Consider the following 19,032-nt stretch of genomic DNA (forward strand, 5'->3'; position numbering starts at 1 on the left):
GCAAATTTATTTAGCTAGAGACTGTCTACCCTTTAATCTCTTTGTAAATGTTCTGATAGTTCAGCATTCAAAAGTTCTTTGTTATTCTTTGGCTTAAGTTTAAGCAGGTGTGATTATGATCACCAACAGATAATTTTTAATCACTGCGCGTGTGTGCATCTGAATAGGATGTGTAATGGCCGTTAACATAAAAAGAGAGTGAAGCCTTTTAATGAGGTGGGCTAACTCGGAACATGCCCACCTGCTTTGGTGATTCTATTGAAGCACCTCCATACCGTTTCCCTTTTGCTGAGTAACAACAAAAGCCTTTACAATCTACATCCTGTAATTGAACTTTTTTTTGTCCCTGCATTTCATCTCCACTTTAGTAGCTCATGTCAAGTGCTGTCCGCGATTGCCCCCTGTTCTGTGATTGTCTTTCTCTGTAGAACAGCAGAGAACCGCACTGAATGACTCACTATTAATCTGATAGCTGGCTCTTCTCTGTTGTTCAGAGCGCCGGGTCTCTGATGTGGAACACCCAGTGAGTTACCCTTTCTCTCCGCTCGTCTCTGCGACTATGTCCTTAAGCAAATCTGCACACTGATCTTCTGTCTCTTGCTCATTTCTCGTCACGGATGTTCCGCAATCAGCCGCTGATTTGGGAGATAGTGCGTCGTGCTATTCTATTCATTTTCATGGAGCAGCGATGATATGAATCTGAGTCTCTCATTCTCTCACACTTGCTCTCCTCTAGGCTAATTGGGAATGGCGTGCGTTAGCTAGCTAACTCTGCTAATGAACTTGTTCTCAGCCTTATCTCAATGCTTGCTCATGTAAACCACACCCCCATGAAAGTCATGGAAATCCAGGGTTCGTTAAGAGCCCTGTTATTACGATCATTGACATTTCTTCTATTCTGTTAAACAGAATTTAGTTTGGTGCGATATTTATTCATGCATTAGTCTATCTACGATCTCAGCTAGTTGACAATGAAACAAGATAACAAGCTGATATTGTCCATGAAGTATTTTACCACCACTAATATGATGATGTTTGACTGATTCGATTTAAGATATACCTGATGGACGCTGCACAGTTCCGAAAGAATTCATTGTAATGCAACACGTAGAAATGACGACAATTCTGCATGGGAGGTATTTATCAACATTGGTTTTATTCAGGGCTTCGGGCTCATCAAGACTTTACAACTATCTCTCAGTACAGGACAACACAATAGAACTTTACTGTCAGCCCAAGTGGGAAATTATCTTTGCAAAAATAAAGCGTTATTAAAGGGGCAGTCAACCTATTTATCTGCAGCATGCACAGATGAATATATTGTGCATGTAATATATTTATTTGTAGCAGCATTAGCCAGAGTTTCTGTCTTATCAGCAGTACAATGCAATACAACTTTATTATCCAACGTAGTGGAAACTCCAGTTATTAAATTATTAAAAAGGCCTTCCACTGATTTCCCACTTAATGTTTGAGTTTATTTGTCACACAGAGTATTACTCAGTCAGTGAAATCAGCTCAACCGATAATACGTATACTGACATGCCGATGCATAGCACATTAGAGACAACATTTCAAACTACAATTATTATTGAATTTTTTATTGAATTCAAGCGATCTCTATCTTTGTCAACAAATATCATTCACAGAACGCATGGGCAGCGTTCCACCAATACTATCTGTAAGAGTAAAAGCACAACAGAAAACATTACTTTGCAGAGGGGCTTATGTGACCATATCTGCCCGTTGGCTGCTGAGGTGTTAAAACTCTAAATCCCCCATCCTTGATGGGTAAAATCTATTCTGTAACTTCACATAATAAATAATTGTGCATTGCTGCCTTGGCATCGTACACGATGACATTAGGATCTGAGATATTGCAGCAAGCTCGCTGAAAATACTGCACACAGTTAAGGAGAAGATGCAGTAGGAGGAGATGAGTGTGACAGAGCGGTAAGTGAAGCGATATGATCACCTTGTCCACAAATCTCCTCTCTTGGCTTTCCCTGATGGCTGGCGTGGCCCGGCTTGCTCAGCTCCCGGTGCCAGCTGGGCAGAAGCCAGGGCAAGGCAGGGGTCAGCTAAAGGAGCGGCCATCTGAGAATCTACCTGACGGTCAGACACAGACGGAGCACAAGCAAAATGAACCCGCCCCCCCGAAACACACACACACACACACACCAACCTGAAAAACTTCTATCAACCCCCTTCTTTCCCCTTTCAAGACATCAAACAGGCACAAGCTGAAAACGCAGCTTCACTCAGATGTAAAAACTCTTGAATCTCATTTTTGACTCCAGCCAACCCAGAAGGGTCTGTGACCAATCCATCTTCTTCCAGTCTCCCCAAAAAAAAAGAAAAGGAAGAAAAAAAACAATAACTGTTTTGGGTTTAATGCACATATGTCATGCTAGGAGAACTGGAGGACCAGATGGCCACGATAGTGTGGCAGGTGCCTCAACAAATGTTTGCGGTTGCCTATGCTGCTATTTATATCGTGGTGAAACACAGACACGCAAATATTTGCAAAAGGACAGTGGGCCGTTTTTGTTGGAAGTCAAAGTGATCAGCGAAATAAACAGATGGGATTAAACCTTTTGGGCATCAGTCACCTGAACTTCGAAATTCCCTCAGTTCATCTAACTAAACTTAGTGGAAAACCGGAAAATACTAAGATGAAGGTCGTACAAAGAAGGTTACAGGGTCTGATTAATACAGCTCCTTCAACTGCAATCAGCAGTTCATAATATATTCTTAAATATGTACTCATTTTAGTTTCAACATTTGGCCCCAAATGAACTGAGAGTGAATTGACCAAAACTCAAGCACAGAGGAAAACTTTTAAATTCTTGAGCAACGACATTCCATTTGAGGACAGTTCAGTCAGGTTGCTCTCAGTAAACAAGGCAATTTCTAACTCGGTGCCCAAGTCCATTATAAAGTCAGGGTGTCGTCAAGAGAGGAGGGGCGAGCTGAAATGAGGGAGAGAGACAAACGGAGCACCCAGATGCAGATTAGGCTGCGGAAGATGAGGGTGTAAAAGGGATTTAATGGTAGGATGGATTAGAGAAATCCTTGTAACAATGTTAAATAATTATGGTTCCAGCCGAGATCAAAGCACCATTGATTGAACCCCTCAAGCCTTCAGCACACAGAGTCTTGGAAAGCAAAGATTCGTAAACTGGTGCTCAGACCACTCTGGCTGCTCCAGTTAAATTGGATTGGAAATATTAGGATATAGATGAATCCTTCAGGAGGCTTTCGCAAAGCTTTTGTCACCGGAAATGTAGCTTGGGAACGGTATGAAAGGTTTGATAGTGTACTGTCTCCACAGAATCATAAGAAGAGGGTGTCGCAGCTGTCTCCACTGATACCTAAGCGTTTTAAGTAGACTTATAGACACACTTGACTGTTATATCAGCAAACTGAAAACTTTCAGCGCAGCCTTTCATTCGAGGTTTTATGTTTTTTTTTCTCCCCCTCCGTCTTGTAATCAAGAAATTTGGACGTGCATCATGGCAATTCTGCTTTAAGAAAAGGAAGGTTTTTATCTCGCTGCTCCAGTGGTTTATTCAAAGTCTTCTGACAAGTCTCACAAAACATGAATGACACTCAGATTGCTGATACTGATGATGAAAGTCCATCATCAGCCTCCCTGTGAGTTCTGGGCCTTGAGTGATGTAAAATTAAATTGCAATCCAAGTGCCATGTGCAAACATTGTCTGTCTTTTTCCAAATACTTTTATTTCCTAAGATAAGTTGATGAAGGCTTTTTTTTTTACTGTATGGATCACCTGTGTGCAGAGAAAACACCGTACCTCAACATCACACACATGGCACACTCACAAACTCACAAATGTGTGATTATAATTATGAAATACGCAACAAGAGATTAGACAAATCACTGTACTCCTTTGCTGCATCGCCTTGATGCAAATTTAGTCACTGATCCGCTATACTAAGAGGCTTTATGAAGGAGCTTCATGGTTGTTAGTTATATAATCTAAAATAGGGTAAAATGCAATCACTGTTCTTATCATCTGAGGAAGATGTCACTATATTTAGTTCTTGTTTTGTGTGGCTACATGGGATGTACAGCACACTGAGAATTCCCTTTATTAGATAATTCACTCCCAGCCACTTTGTCTGCATTTCAGGCCAATTTGTGTCGATTTAGAATGCTATCTTTTTACTGCGATTACTATTTTAACACAAGGAAGTCCAAAGAATTCTGAGGAAAATGAGAGATGTTGCTAAATGTGAGGCTGAGTTAAAGCACGGCTGCTGGTGGTGCTTCTGCCCCCGGGGACTTGACACCCATTGCGTCTTTCTTTAGCTCTCTGAATATGTTTGTTCTGCATCCCGCCTCCCAGGGGCTGTAGCTGCACACGTTTTTCTAAGAGGTATCATTGTAATTGGTTGAATTTTTGATGTGTGTATTTAACATTAACATGGAGACGCTCGTGCAGGCTGTGCTATAGGGGATATAATACTGGGTAAACTCTGGATTGCTCAACTGAAACTTACTTGCATGTGGAATATTTCTTTTGGCCTTTTTTAAATAAGACACTACAGAGTGTGATTGAGTGACTTTGGTTTGTAATTTTTTTTTGCATGCATGAATTTGCAAAGCTTTCTGTAAAATCTGGATGCAAGAGCTTCAGATAGTGCTTCGTTTGGTATGCATGACATTCGTTAAATTTTCTTTACATTCTTATTCGGCCATAAGAATGCACTCAGTACCATCCAAACCACATCTCTCTCAAAACCCGACCCCCTACTCTCTCTTACCCCTTTCTCTCTCTCTCTCTCTCTCTCTTCTCTCTCTCTCTCTCTCTCTCTCTCTCTCTCTCTCTCTCTCTCTCTCTCTCTCGCTCTCTCTCTCTTTCACACACACACACACACACACACACACACACACAGTCACACACACACAAACACTCTCACACACACACTCATGTGTAGCCATCACACTGATAGGTATTGATATCCGAACAGTGCCCCTGCATGTGAAGGCCTCCCATTGGTGATGAACAGCTGGGCCCAGCTTGGCCCGCTGGTCACGCCAATTCTACCTCCTTCTGCCTTTTTTTTTTTCCTGTTTAGATGTGGTGGGGGGAGGGTGGGGCCCATTTGTCAAGTGAATTAAAATACCAAATAATAGCAATAATAATGATAATAAAAAGTTAATAAAAAATGGCATGTACCTCCCTGATTGTGCGAGTGTTGTGGTATTCAATTATGCAATTTTCATTGGCATATTAATCATCTTTTCAACAAACAAGCCGCTGTTAATTAAAGCAAAGCATGGATAAAGACGTGTTGCCGGATCATCACTCCGTTTATCACCGTGCACAGACCCGCAGTTAAGTAAATTCAGGCTGTGAGATGAATTTCAATCGTCTCCCTGTTTCTTCCTCTATGCTCTTGTATGTGTGTGTAGTTAACCATTTATTTATGCACATTGTGTTTGGAGGTGGGGTCGCTGACGTTTGATGTCACGGGGTATGGGAAATTGAAATCTTAATTTTTTTCTAAATGCCATCATGTAACCAGCAGTTGACAATGACTTAAACTGTTGAACATAAGTAGATCTCTTAATCACGTGGCAGGTTTTTCAGTTTTTTATCATCTTTTCCTTGCACAGATTTGAATGTAAACTTCTCTTTGATTAAAACCAGTGTTCAGATGAATCAGACTCACTGAGGTTGAATGAATTTAGAACTTCCTCAGCCTCAGTATATGACATCTCTTTACATCAGGACACCTCTGCCCATTCTACTTCGTGCCGCCTCCGTGCCTTCCTCATTGGTGGGAGGGGATGGAGATTATTCAGGATCTGGTAAGATATGAGCTTCTCTCTAATCATAGCTCACTGCCTCTGCTGTCATTCAGTCACTAAATGGAAGTGGGGAAAATGTCTTGGTGATGGGGGCAGCCAGACATTCATGCAAGCACTTGAGTTCTGCCGGCAGAAAAATAACTCGAGGCATCTGTAGACATGTCGCTTGTCCCTGTCCTTCATTGTGGAGCAACTTTATCAGCACCAACCGCTCACCCACTCGCAAAACTGTAGGGCCAGTCGCCTCTTAACTTAAACATAAGATCTTTGTGGTTTGAAGCACTCGGCTGCTCTGTGCCCAATGTGGATCTGAAAGGCAAACACGACTCCAGTGTTGCTGTCGCCCATCACAAAATCACACCTCATGGAAAACTTGTTTCTGCTGTGTTAGCTTGAATATAAATGCACTCAAACAGACTGTTGCACTGGAGGAACACAGCCCCCCCCCCCCTTCTAAAGAAAAAAAGGGAGATGATGGAGAAAGAAAGAGAGAGGGAGGAAGAGCGAGAGAGGTAGCGGAGAGTGTGAGAGATGGAGATGGAGAAAAGGGAGGAGGAGGAGTGACAGAGGGAGAGAGGGGGAGAGAAAAGTCAAAAACCTCCACATAACAATGCCAGAGAAAAATCAGAACATTTTCCACCGAAAGATGGGCCATTTCCAAATCCTTGTGCCCTATCAGACAAATTAAAGTAAATCAAGCATGAAATGAAGCAGAAGAGCCCGGAGATAAGGCTCCTTTAAGTCGTTTACAGATTAGGACAGAGAGAGAGAGAGAGAGAGAGAGAGAGAGAGAGAGAGAGAGAGAGAGAGAGAGAGAGAGAGAGAGAGAGAGAGAGAGAGGGAGAGAGGTGCATCTGGTCTCTGGCAGTGAAGGAGGCTAGTTTCTCATTTCACAATAGCAGCCTGTGTATAGGATTACTCTCCCCTGTCACCGACATGAGGAGCAGTGGGGGAATAGATGTCCGCAAAAAATGTGTCTAAATATGTCCCCTCAGAAACGTTTCCAACCCAAAACCTCTGGTGTGTTGACCAGATGTGACATGTGATAAACAAACACGTTACACGCAGCGTTTGACCCCAGCGCATTGCACTGACTTGTTTGTTATTTCAGTCGCCTCTTCACCTTTTTCATATGCTCAAGTGGCATCGTCACCACGAAGCTTAAGACTTCTAATGAATCGAGGATTGGCTGAGCTGCATCATGTGATTGTACGGCTGTCAACTCCTGTGCGTGTGTTAAGCATGCGTCAGATCATGTTTCAGGGGGGCGGCAGGGGGAGGCGGTGGGGAGTTGTACAAATTATACCCTCAAAATGTGATTTTGTTTTAATGTTGCATCGCTCTGTAAACATGCTTGTTTAATATGTACGTCGCACTTCTATTTTCTGTCTTACATCAACAGATTAATTGCTGTTTTATTTTAGTACTCGCAAATAATCAAAACATAATTATGGAGCTAGTTGCTCATGGAGGAACCAGAATTTACAGTGTGTTTACACACAGGCAGGCACATACACACTCATCTCATTCATGCATGCATGCAAATGCAAGCAGGAACCAAACAACACCCCTCCACCCTCACACACATGCTCACTTACGCACACACACACACTCACACACACAGAGGCACCCACACATAGCAAGGGTGTACTGCTCTTTGATGCCGCCCGTCAAGCTCGCTGGATTTTGTTTCACTCCTTCCGTGTATCTTTTTTGGGAGTGATGAGAGGTGGGCTCGGCTGCGGCTCTCTGCTCGCTCCCAGAGAGGAGAGAGCCGGCCCCCGTCACCGGGTAGCTGCTCTCCCAAGCCACGACCTTGACCTTCCCAGCCCAAGTCTTAGGTTTAGCTCCTTTATCGCAGTATCTCCAGGCATTTAAAAATACTCCTGAAACTCAATGATTTAACCCGCTTTTACGCTGTTCACATCAAAACTGGATGAAAAAAAAAGCTTAATCCATCTTATCTGTTGACTGTCAAACTGCTCCGGCTAAAACCTACTCACAAAAGACAACTAGGTCACCCAGGAAAAAACAGAATTCCCCGTTACCCAGGGGAAGTTGCAGTCTGGTAATTGACTTGGGAGGAGATTCAGGAGTACTTTAAAAATAGTCTCCTCCTGAATTAACAACAGAATATGAAGACTCGAAGGTAGCAATGTTAACTTGTGTTTCTTGCTAAAATCTTGTTTGTGTTTATAGTGAAGTCCTATTTTTTAATTAATATAAATATATCACGGCATTGCTGTGTCTTAGTGCTGAACTGAACAGACAGAACTGCACCCTGCTTCTGCAGCTTGCAGCACTTTGAATCCATCTGTCTCAGATACATGCATTCCCTCTGAACAAGCCATCAATTACTCATTCATCCTGACACACTCAGGTGCAGTAATGTCCTTTTGATGGTTGTGAAATTTTAAAGAAAGGCATTTAAAGTAATCAGATTCCAGCCGGAGTGGTGTGTGTCCTCTAGATGGTGTCTGCGATACGGTGGTATCTCGGCTTGAGGACAGTCATTCTTTAAGTTTTGCTGTCTCTCTTTACATGCCATCAATAGAAATTGCAGTGCCTTCCTAAAGATGGATGTCTCAGAGATTGTTGTCAGCGGGCGTGCTGCTAACTTTGCCGGGCTCTTGATGGAATGGAGTGCTTGACAGCTGGTATATTTCAATTCATTCAGTGACACCATACAACAGTCTGCTTGTTGATAATGTACTGCAGGTCCAAGTTGTGTGTGTGTGTGTCTGTGTGTAATATTGTATTCTAAACTTTCCCATTTCTTTATTATGGTCAGAGCATAATCATGGGTTATGTTTGGACCCTCAGTCCTTGTCCAACTTCATTGCAGACAGAAAGCAAGGATGTGGAGGTGGGGCTGGTGGCTGAGCATGAAGAATGTCAGACTGGTCACGGTCCTGTTACAGGGCTGGAATTAAGATTTCCCATTTTTATTTTATTATTATAATTTTTAAGGTGTGGTTATCTCCAACTAGAGGGTTAGATGAAAAGATGGACACCACTCTCACACTGGTCCATTAGGCCACAGCCAGCAGCCAGTTAGCTTCTTAGGTTTAAGACTGGAAACAGGTGGAAACAGCTAGCCTCAAAATCCATCTACCAGCTCCTCTAAAGCCCAATATCTCACATATAGTTTGTTTTGTTAGAGGCATCTAATATCAACCATCTCGCCTGGCGATGGGGTTGAAACAAGAATTTCTAGATGCATCTTTGAAAGTAATACTTATATGCATTGCTGGGTCTCTCTAACACAAGGAGGTTGGAATCTTCCCTCAGAGGGCCCCCCCCCCCCCCAAACAACCCCCACCCCACCCAACGACCCCCTGCACAGCCTGTGTGGAGTGTCACAGCTGAAATGCCCTAATCCCCTAGACTTGTTTAACTCTTTCCCCCCAAGCTGTCCATCGCCTGAAAACAAGCCTGATCTGAAGGGGTGAATCCTGCCACCGAATCAACCCCCCCCTCCATCTCCCCACACTGCCCCCACCTCATGTGGCCAAACTCATGTGGTTGCCTGGAGACTTGGACAATCAACTTTCTCCGCACTGTCTTGGACCACGAGCAGCCAGTCAAGCCGTGCTACGACGGGTTGGGGCGCAGGAGGTGGGTGAGGAGGGGGGAGGGGGGAGGGGGAAGGGGGAGGAGAGGTGGCGCTCCTTGTGGCGGGGGGTTCTCAGCTGTCTTAAAACAAGCGCCTTTCTCTGAGATGATATTGTGGGGTGTGGGGTTATAAATGATGCATTTTGCTCACCAGGACCTGATAATAGCAGTTTGAGGAGGGGGAGAAGTTCATTGCTCTCTTATCAAAGCTCTGTGACATTTCTCCTTCAGCTGGAAAATTCCATATCACATATCTGCTTTAAAGATGTGGCACCTTTTGTTGAACTGATACAGTGCATTCCATTTCACCCCATATGCCTCGCTTATAGTATATTAATTTATAGCCAATTTGCTGGCTCTATAACACGGCCTATCTGTGGAGATGACTGGGTTTCAGGAGGACATCAGTGAACTGCCACACACAGGTTGTTGAACTTTGAACAACACTCATTTATTTGCTTTGATTCAAAGCTACTGCTTGATATCAAGAGGGATTGTCTGCTGTGTGAAGCTCCAGCATGTTTTCCCACTTGTCTCTATTCCACCATTCTTTGTTTCCTTTATCACGCGTCCTAACTGTTAATATACTTGTGATAAAAGGTGAAGTAAACCATAAGCCGGGCCAATAATCAGCGTATATTTTGGTGCAACAGGCAATTTATTTTACTGGAAGTTGTCTAATTCATGGTGAAAATAGCTGGAGCACAGCCATTGCTTTAACAATTGTTAATCTGCAGCAGTGAGCTGATGATGTCATTTGTCATCGCTGACCATTAGCAGAGATCTTATTCTGGACCAGAAATTATATTAAGAACATTAAGCCTTGCATTTCATGTGCATTGATAGAAACATTCTCAGTGAAAGATTAATGAATCTGAAGAATCAAGGGAAAGAAATACAAGTGTGAAGCCCTAAAACAACCAAAATCTGTTTGAATTCTTATATTATATTATATTATTATTATATTAAATTATAAAAACATAAATAAACATCATTTAGTTTAAATGAAAAGTTTGAACAAGCTTATATAGAATATGTTCCTGTAATGTAAGACAATGTGGAATATGAGGATTTTTTCCAATCGTAATATGAAATATTAGGAAAAATGTCCTGCCAAGGAGATTGATGAAAAGTGTTTCACTTTACAATAGATATGTTTTTTGAAGTAGAAAGTGGTCCCCTTTTTCAGGGTCCCCTGTCTGTCAACAGTCCATAGACCCACCTATTCTTGAAGTTATTTAAGGCTGGCACTGTGCCACGGAGAAACTCATTACCATTCAGTCGTATGCCACTGAATGGAGAGATGAGGATCCTCCGCACCATAACAGAAAAGAGAGACAGGAGACACATACGCACATTAAAAAGAGAAGGAAAAAAAACAAACAGATGCCAGCGTAGAGCATCTTGGGTGCTATCTGAGGAGGATCTCTCCACACAAAGGGACATTCTTTGGTCTGCCAAGTATCTGTGGAGTGCAGGAACAGACCCTAGAGTCTAGCGACAGATGATGATCTTATCGAGGGAGGGGTGTGGGGGTGGTGATTGGGAGGGGGGTGTAAAGGGTGAAGGTGGCGGAGAGTTTGGATTCAGAGGAGGGGGTAGAGCTCTCACGCCACATCATGCGCTCATGTTTTGCCAAGTGTGTGGCATTTGAGAACTGGATTAGGAGAAGAACGCTGGTGCTGGCTTTGTTAAATCTCCGTATTGCCCACCAGGAGCTTTCCACCAGGTTGGGTTTGTTGTTTTCAGTCTGACGGGTTAAACTCTACGACTTTGTCTTTGCTTTACGTTCATTTGTGATGAGTGCAGGTAATACGAATTTGGATTTTGGACTTTGTAAAGATTTGTCTTCACAATGACATCAAGACTTCATGATTATGGTCACGAGTCCAGTTGATAACAGAACACATCTGTATGTTTAGTCGGACCTGTAAGTGTTCATACGTAGAGGATACAGACAGTCCATGAGGGGAACTCATTATTCATCCACGGGTGTTTTTGTGGAGATCTTCCACCAGTATCAGCAACAGATGTGACAAGCCATCTGTGAGCCAAGGTCCTCAGGCAACATTTGGTGTGAGATGCACACAACTGGCACCTAAACATGGTGGACCACAAACTACACAAATTGAATCATATCCCCCCCCTCCGTTCCTTCTCGCACCTACACTGGCCGCTACCCCCTTTTTACTCCAAGCATGCCACCCCCAAAAAAGAGAAAGAAATGGGGAGAGGAATCAAAATTGTTGGCTGGGGACGACTGTAGCTGTGTGTGTCAAGCGGGGCTAAACAGGAACTTGCATCCAAGCGGTTAAAGGCCGTGGGTCTTATCTGAGGACAAACAGAATGCGTCAAGCGGTGGCTGTTGCTCTCAGTGATGACGACCAGCTGTGCACCAATGTTTAATTATTTCTCTGTAATGAGCTTACCCACCTTCCACTGCAGCACCGGGGAGACAGCAGGCAACAGCAGGAACATTGAGAGAGGACTCAGAGCAAGGAAAAAGAGAAGCTGCCCCAACTCTCTTGTTTGTGGGTCCATTCCAAAAATAACCGTGCATTTTCTCAGCAGTATTACTAAAAATCTGTCTCATCTGTGTTTTTCAAAGATTTAATATCAAACCTAGGCACAAGGCAATCTAGTGAATTTTATTATGGGTGACATTTAGCTTTTGATTGTTCTCGCAGTGACCACCACTGATGAGTATATGATCAGCAAGGCATAATTTGTCGCAGGAAATAACACAGGGTTGATGTTTATGCATGGGAAGGAGCACATAAGCGCACATTTCCATACGAGCACAACAGACGGACACAACAGCGTGCTGAAGATACACGGCTGATATTTACAGAGTAGAGCGGGGCTGAATAGGTCATTATACCACATAGGCGTCAGAAAGTTCAGTGATCACTTCAGCCCATTCAGCTTGAACCGAATGCCCTGAGTACCTATTAGCCACGTGTCAACAAATAGGTTAAAAAGATGCAATGTTAACAACTCGTGTAGAGTTTGTTTGAATCAGAATACATTATAACTATAAGCCTGGGTATGTGCTGTGAAATATATGTGGCTGTTGTGTGTCAAATCATTAAGCGTGTGCTGTAGCAGACCCTGATCTGTGACCTCAATGATTAAACTCATTGATTGAGTCACATTTAATAAAAAAGTTTTAGACATTGTTCAGATCTTATGTAAATGCTCTTTGTGTGAGTTGGTTGAACTTTGTGCATCCAGGAGTTTTTCTAAATAGACCTTGTACTAACAGCAAGACCTCTTAGTGTCGTCAAGGCAACCACTTGGAAATATATAGGTGAGAGCTGCTTCCTTTCCTCACTTACCTTCTGTGCATAAACAGACACACACACACACACACACACACACACACACACACACACACACACGCACACACACACACACACGCACACGCACGAACACACACACACACACTCAAAACTCCTAAACAAGAACACAGCCTTCTCCATAAGCTATGTCATAGCCTGCCATGGGGTTTATCATAACTATTTGATTAATCACCATCCTGAACAAGTGCAGTGAATCTCTGTGATATGATAGCAGGGGTTGTCAGGGAGGTGAGCAGCAGAAGAACTAACAGCACTATCCGGTCTCACTGTTAATTAGATGGAGCTCTGCACAGCGCTAACAAGGGCCCCACCTTCCTGGAACAGCAGGAATACGCTTCTCCTCTTAGTAGCAGCAGGCCTGCACTGTCTCACAGAGATTATCTCAACACAAGACACCTTTCAAGTAAGGTTAGCGCTTCGTGTGTCTGAGCAACTACATCAGATGGATGCTCATTTGATTTTTTTTATCCACTCTGAAACTGCTCAGCTTTAACCTTCACTGTTTACTGCAGGGGTTTGTGGCAGTAATGTCATTGCACATGTAGGTTTGAGAGGACAGGACAATGAGTGAACGTCACTGAGATTTGATGTGGAGCTTGCGTGCTACACAAAACACTATGGCTGACTGCTTTGGGTTCCCTTGTGTTTCTAGGAGAGTTGGATGGCTTCCTTAAAGATGGCGAGCGTCGGATCCACACCCGGCAGCAGCTCCCAGTGGGGACCACATGGGGACCCTTCGAGGGAAAGATCGAGATGAACACTGACAGTCCTGCAATGGTATGTCCCGGTTTTGGCCAACTATGCAATGAAACACACTAGTATAATATACTTTAGTATGAAGACGTTCCAACATGTGATCCCATCAGTTAAAAGTCTGGTGGCAAAATCTTGCATAGTCTGTACATAGCTGGTCACAACAGGTAAAAAGAACATTGTAATAATCAAGACATGATCAAAAGAAGAAGTGAAAGACTGTCGCAGTGTTTTTAAAACTGAGCATTTGTCAAATCTTGCGTCCAAAAGCAAAACTGAGCTGGAGTTGGAAATTTAAAAAGGGATAAAATGTTAAATCTACCTTTTTTATGCTATATATTTATTGTTCTTAAACACCAATTCATGATCTGGTAGTAATGAATTAATAAATTATTTATCAACCTTCATTATTAGTTACAACTTCTTACCATTATATGCAGCATGCCTCATTAAAATTGTTTGTTGCTTGGACTAAAAACTGTTCCCGAACTGTCAAGATTATTAAAACCTGAAGTGAAATTAATTTATTTGGTCAAACTTTGTCTTAGCAGCCATGGCAACGTGATTACTAGTCCTACGTGTGAAGCCTGTATTAATGGTAATTCCTGTGACATTCAAAGCTGTTGAGGTGACTCTTCTGGGATCTCACTGGCCTCCAATAAAATCCTTTGAAGTGCATCTATTTTAACCATTTTATCTGCATATTGTATGACAAAACACTTTAATTGGTGGATTTTGAGCTCAGCGCTGGCTTCAACTGAATACTCGCTTTTCACACTCCATTATTTTTGATATGCACGCAGCCGCTTCCTATCTCTTGTTTCAAGGGTCCCAGCAGAGGCTCATGTTGACCTGCTGCTCTGTTGGAGTGACAACTCCTCCAAGGTTTTGATACTCCATTCTGCATTTGGATTAATTAAGAAATTCCTATTAAATTTGTGACAGACCCATTCATCCTGTTAAGAAACATAAGGACAAGTCAATGAGGACTTTGGTCTCAGATGCCCTCACCCACATTTTCCCAGATTCTTTAAACACAAAACTTTATTAAATCATTTCAGAGCGTTTTTGACTGTTTTCTAAGCTCCCCTCGTGGTTTTGAAGTCATCAGTGGCTTTAAATAACTCAGGCCGCATTAGAGCCATGAAATATGGCTTCTCTCAGGGTAAAGCCAGTTATCCTTGGGCGGAAAAGTGATTTGACAGAGCAGCACCTCAAGTTGCCTTCCAAAGTAACACACTCACTGTATTTCTCCAGCAATCTGCATGGATTTTCCTGAAAGGCATCCAGGACTAACCTTCAGCTGTCCTACAAGTGACCCTCACACTTACCAAGTGATGTCATTTAAACAACTTTTTGAGTTGCTTGTTGCTTGGGTGTTGTTGTATTTTTCAGTAGATTCCAACTTTACACATTTTTCACACTCTCCATTGAGCTACATGCATAAACTGGTGTTGCTCTTGGCAAGAGTGATAAGTTCTTAACTAAGTGCCCTCTGAGGAATTCGTTGCTACTTTCCTCAGGTTTTCTTTTTTCTTGGAAGTGAGCAGGTGCTGGTCATCACCTGTAATAGGCTGTGGAGGGGTTATAGAATATGCCGAACCTCCTTCGCAATTAAAAGCAGAGGGAGAAGCGCTGGCATATTGCTTAAGGATCTCATGTGTGTCTATTCTCATGGGGGCACTTTCAATGCTTTGCTTCTTGCCCTCCTCCTCTCCCAAGTTTCATCTCTCAAATGGGGCACTGCCTGTTAGCAGCTTCTCACTATCTCTCATTAAGGGCTAGGTCAACCCAACTGGCATGTGTTGTTACTGAGCCTCCTTTCTTGGTTCAGTGCAAGTTTTTACACAGTGTTAGTTGTTTCTTGGATTCTGGGTGTGCCAGAATCAGTCAATTTTTGTGTTTTTGCACATCCATAGGGTATCATCTCGTTCACAGTTGAACAGGTTTATTTCTTTCTTTCCGAGACATTGAGGTGTTGCCTTGTTAAACATTCAGCCGTTGACAACATCCCTAATATCTCAGTTATTTCAGTGGGAGGCAAGGGAGTTGTGCAGATCTTCAAACACAGATACATCAAGACAGGAACAAACTTTAATGCCTCACCTGGAGATGGAAAGGAGGGGGAAGTCGAAATAACAAATGTGAGATGAGGAAAGGGAGGAAAGAGACAGGAGGGTGGAGGGGGGGGAAAACGTAGATAGTTTTGATGCATGTCAGCGTGGCCAGTGCAGCAGTGCTGGGTTCAAAAGGCAACACAAAGGGTTTGAGATAGAAATAAAAGCTCATTGCTTCATGGGTCTACACCTCTGCTAGGAGGCTCTCCCAGTTATTCTTATGATGTGCGACCTCCACAGACTATTCATCTCCTTATACTCTCTCAGATTTAGTTCAACCCATAGATGTGAATAGGTGAATGAATTACCCCAAGACACCCAGGTATATTGCAAGAGTGACACCTCTCTCTTGCTTGAAAAAACAGGGCCCGCTAGTGAGATATTGATTTGACCTCTCTCAAATCAAACATGTTTCATCCCTACATATAGACATGTCATTTAAGATAGGGCTTTTTTGAGGTCAAGCTATTTTTGGCAATCAGCTTCGTATGGTTCATAGGTCTGTTTTTCAATTCCTGGCGTCATGCCCGCAGAGGGACTTAAGTGTCATGACTCTTTGAAGTGATTTACAATAAATACAGTCAATTTGTGCAGACTTTTGCATTTAACTGGACAGGAGCAAGACTTAATCACATGCAGAGCCATTTAGGAGGAAAGAATTCTAGGTCCGACTTGCGTCTGGAGAGTAGTTCTGTGGAGGAAAGGATGGGAGGACAGGAGGCAAGGGGAGGGTAGTTACCAGTCCCCAGAGGCAGCAAATAGGAGCTGGCCTAGCTTCATGCGCTGTGGCCCAGGAGCCGATGTGGCTCTGGCTGCCTGTGGACGACAGGCCTCGGTAGCCGAGCGGAGTGATGGATGATGCTGAGAAAGACCGGTGAGTGGAGCGTTTCGTGCAGTTGTCTGGGCAGCCCCGGAAAGAGAGGTTCTGTATAAAGCTTGAAAAAGAAAGAATGAAAAGCGAGAGAGTTGGAAAGAGAGGAAGCGGGGGAGAAAAACAGAGTGGAAAAAAGCATGACAGGAAATCTGGGCATCTGCAGGACAGAGATAGGGTCACATCTCAACCGTTTATCAAAGAGGAAAGCAGATTTCACAGCTGATGGGTCGGCCGTGGCAGGTCTGTAGACCCCAGGGGCTCAGCTTGGCATGAGGCACTGGAGTTATAGTTATTGCTGTTGGAAGACCTGTTAGCACAATCACACTGCACTGTATTGGACAGCTAATATATGCCGTCTTACTGTGCCGTCTTTTTATGCTCTTTATCTTAAAGATTAAACATGGCTATCCCAATACAGGAGTAGTTTTCATGTGTAATATTTTTTAAGATGCCAGGACAATAACAGGGTGTTGCTTAGGTAAAGCAAAACCAGTTTATGAAGGGAAAAAACGGTTCTTATGCATATTGAAAGAGAGGAACAGAGTCTAAACTGAAAACGTAGTAATTGGCCTTGGTTAGAGTCCTTTGTAGAGACTAAGGAAAGCAGAAGAGGGAGCTCTCAAATCAAATAACAGACAGAGAGACAAAAAGCAAGAGAGAAAAGAAAATCATAAGTGAATAAAACACCCAGGACCCAGCCCTTTGCTGTTGCTGTCAGCTGCTTTCCCTGCTCTGCTCCTCTTCCTCCTCCTCTCCTCTCTTCTCCCTGTCTGACTGATGGAGCTGCCAGAGCGCCGTCTCATCCCTCACTTCTCTCACTGATCAATCAGACCATTAGACTCCAATTACAGCCGCAGCCCCGGCGCAGGTGAGCGACGAGCACATTCAGCCGGCTGCCGACAACGCCTCTGCCCGGCTTCCTCACGCTCTCCAAATTAACGCAAATTAATAGTGACACTCAGACATAAATGTCTGCAATCGGGGAGCTAAATTAACAGTCTGGGTCGAAGCTATTGAGTAGCAGGTGTCTTTAAAAGCGGTAATTACCTATGCTGGACAGAACTGGGAGGAGAAGGTGGCCCACGGTTTGCCTGGAGTAAGAGGCCTGGCCCTGGTGAGCCTGGCTCCTATTGTAGGTGTTAATAATTGATTGGGAGGCAAGCTATTAATGAGGAGCAGATTTAGAGCTCTGTTGTATGTGTGTTGATGAGAGTGTTGCCGCCTCTTGTACAATGCCTTACCAATGCTAATTACTAGGGCTTAGTCAAGGTGCACTGTAATGAGTCTGGATTCAATAGAATTCTGGTCTTTATATGTTTTGAGGGCCTTTCAGTGCAAATTACATAGTAATTGAAATACATAAGTCTTTCAGTTTCTTTATCTTCCCTGCCATCTTAATACACTTGTTGTATATTTGCTGTGAGCATCGGTCTTTGATAAAAACAATAATCTGTTTTTTACACAGGGGCCCTGATACAAAGGCTATGAAACAGGTTACAAGGACAAAATAAAAGTCAGTTAGTGCTATAGGCTAATTAAGTATAATAACCAATTTATTCTTAACACAGTATTGAAAAAGTAGCATTACATAATACATAATAATTAATATATTCTAAATATTCATATATATTTTTGCAATATCAAAGCATCTTATCTTCAAGATTTTCGAGACAAATAACATGTTTTAGTTTTTAGTTCTATCATTGTTAAAATTTAAGTGGACGTTTTGTTTTGCTGATTTGTCTATGAGAACAAGCTGCTAAATGTGTTTGTGCCTAAACAAGCTGTGTCCCCAAATTTGAGTGTATGTGCACGTAAGTGTGAGGTTTGGGTTATACCATAGTGTCTGTTTGTGCACGTGTGTGGGAGGGCATGAGCGCACCATGGGTGCGTGTGTGCAGACTGTGTGCTGATTTTGGCTGTGAACAGAGAGCTTTAGTTTGTAGACTACAGAAGAGCGAAAATGTCAAGATACTGTCCTAATTTTAACCTGGGACAGAGAGAGAACAGAAGCTGTCAACCGATGGAGTGTGATTATTGTGTAATTTAGTACAAGGGTAGGAATATGGGCCTGTGCGACCAAAAAATGCTCCAGAAATTATTCAGCCCATCACTCAAGCCATTTATCTCACTGCTTTTGCCCACCCTCTCCCTCCAATATGTTTATTGTTAGCTAGCCCTAAACTTTAACAAGTGGTGGCGGATTTTTCTGTTTCAGAAATTATATTTTTCTTCTTGTCATTGCTTCATTAATCAAGAGGAGGCATTCTGAAAAATGTTTTGTTTTGGAGGCTGCAATCTATTTTGTGTGTGTGTGTGTTGTAGTTAATCTGCGCCCGTGGCAGGTTTCCCCTCCGAAACGCAGCGCTAAGCAGCGGTATCGCAGGCCTATTGTTGTAGCCTCTGTCATAGCAAGGAGAGCCTGATGCAGGCCTGGGCTCGCCTGATAAGGAAAAGAGGATTCAACAT

At 43.0% G+C, this 19,032-nt stretch overlaps 1 protein-coding gene across 1 annotated transcript in view; it reads left to right on the top strand.

Annotated features, from left to right (window-relative positions):
- zfpm2a (zinc finger protein, FOG family member 2a) overlaps positions 1 to 19,032 on the top strand; it is a 114,327-nt gene that overhangs the window by 41,100 nt on the left and 54,195 nt on the right. Inside the window, exon 4 of the mRNA XM_061081875.1 lies at positions 13,472 to 13,596. Coding sequence (XP_060937858.1) covers positions 13,472 to 13,596 — 125 coding nt within the window. The remainder of the gene's footprint in view (positions 1 to 13,471; positions 13,597 to 19,032) is intronic.

This window comes from Limanda limanda, chromosome 11, assembly GCF_963576545.1.
Source record: "Limanda limanda chromosome 11, fLimLim1.1, whole genome shotgun sequence".
Classification (NCBI taxonomy): Eukaryota; Metazoa; Chordata; class Actinopteri; order Pleuronectiformes; family Pleuronectidae; genus Limanda; species Limanda limanda.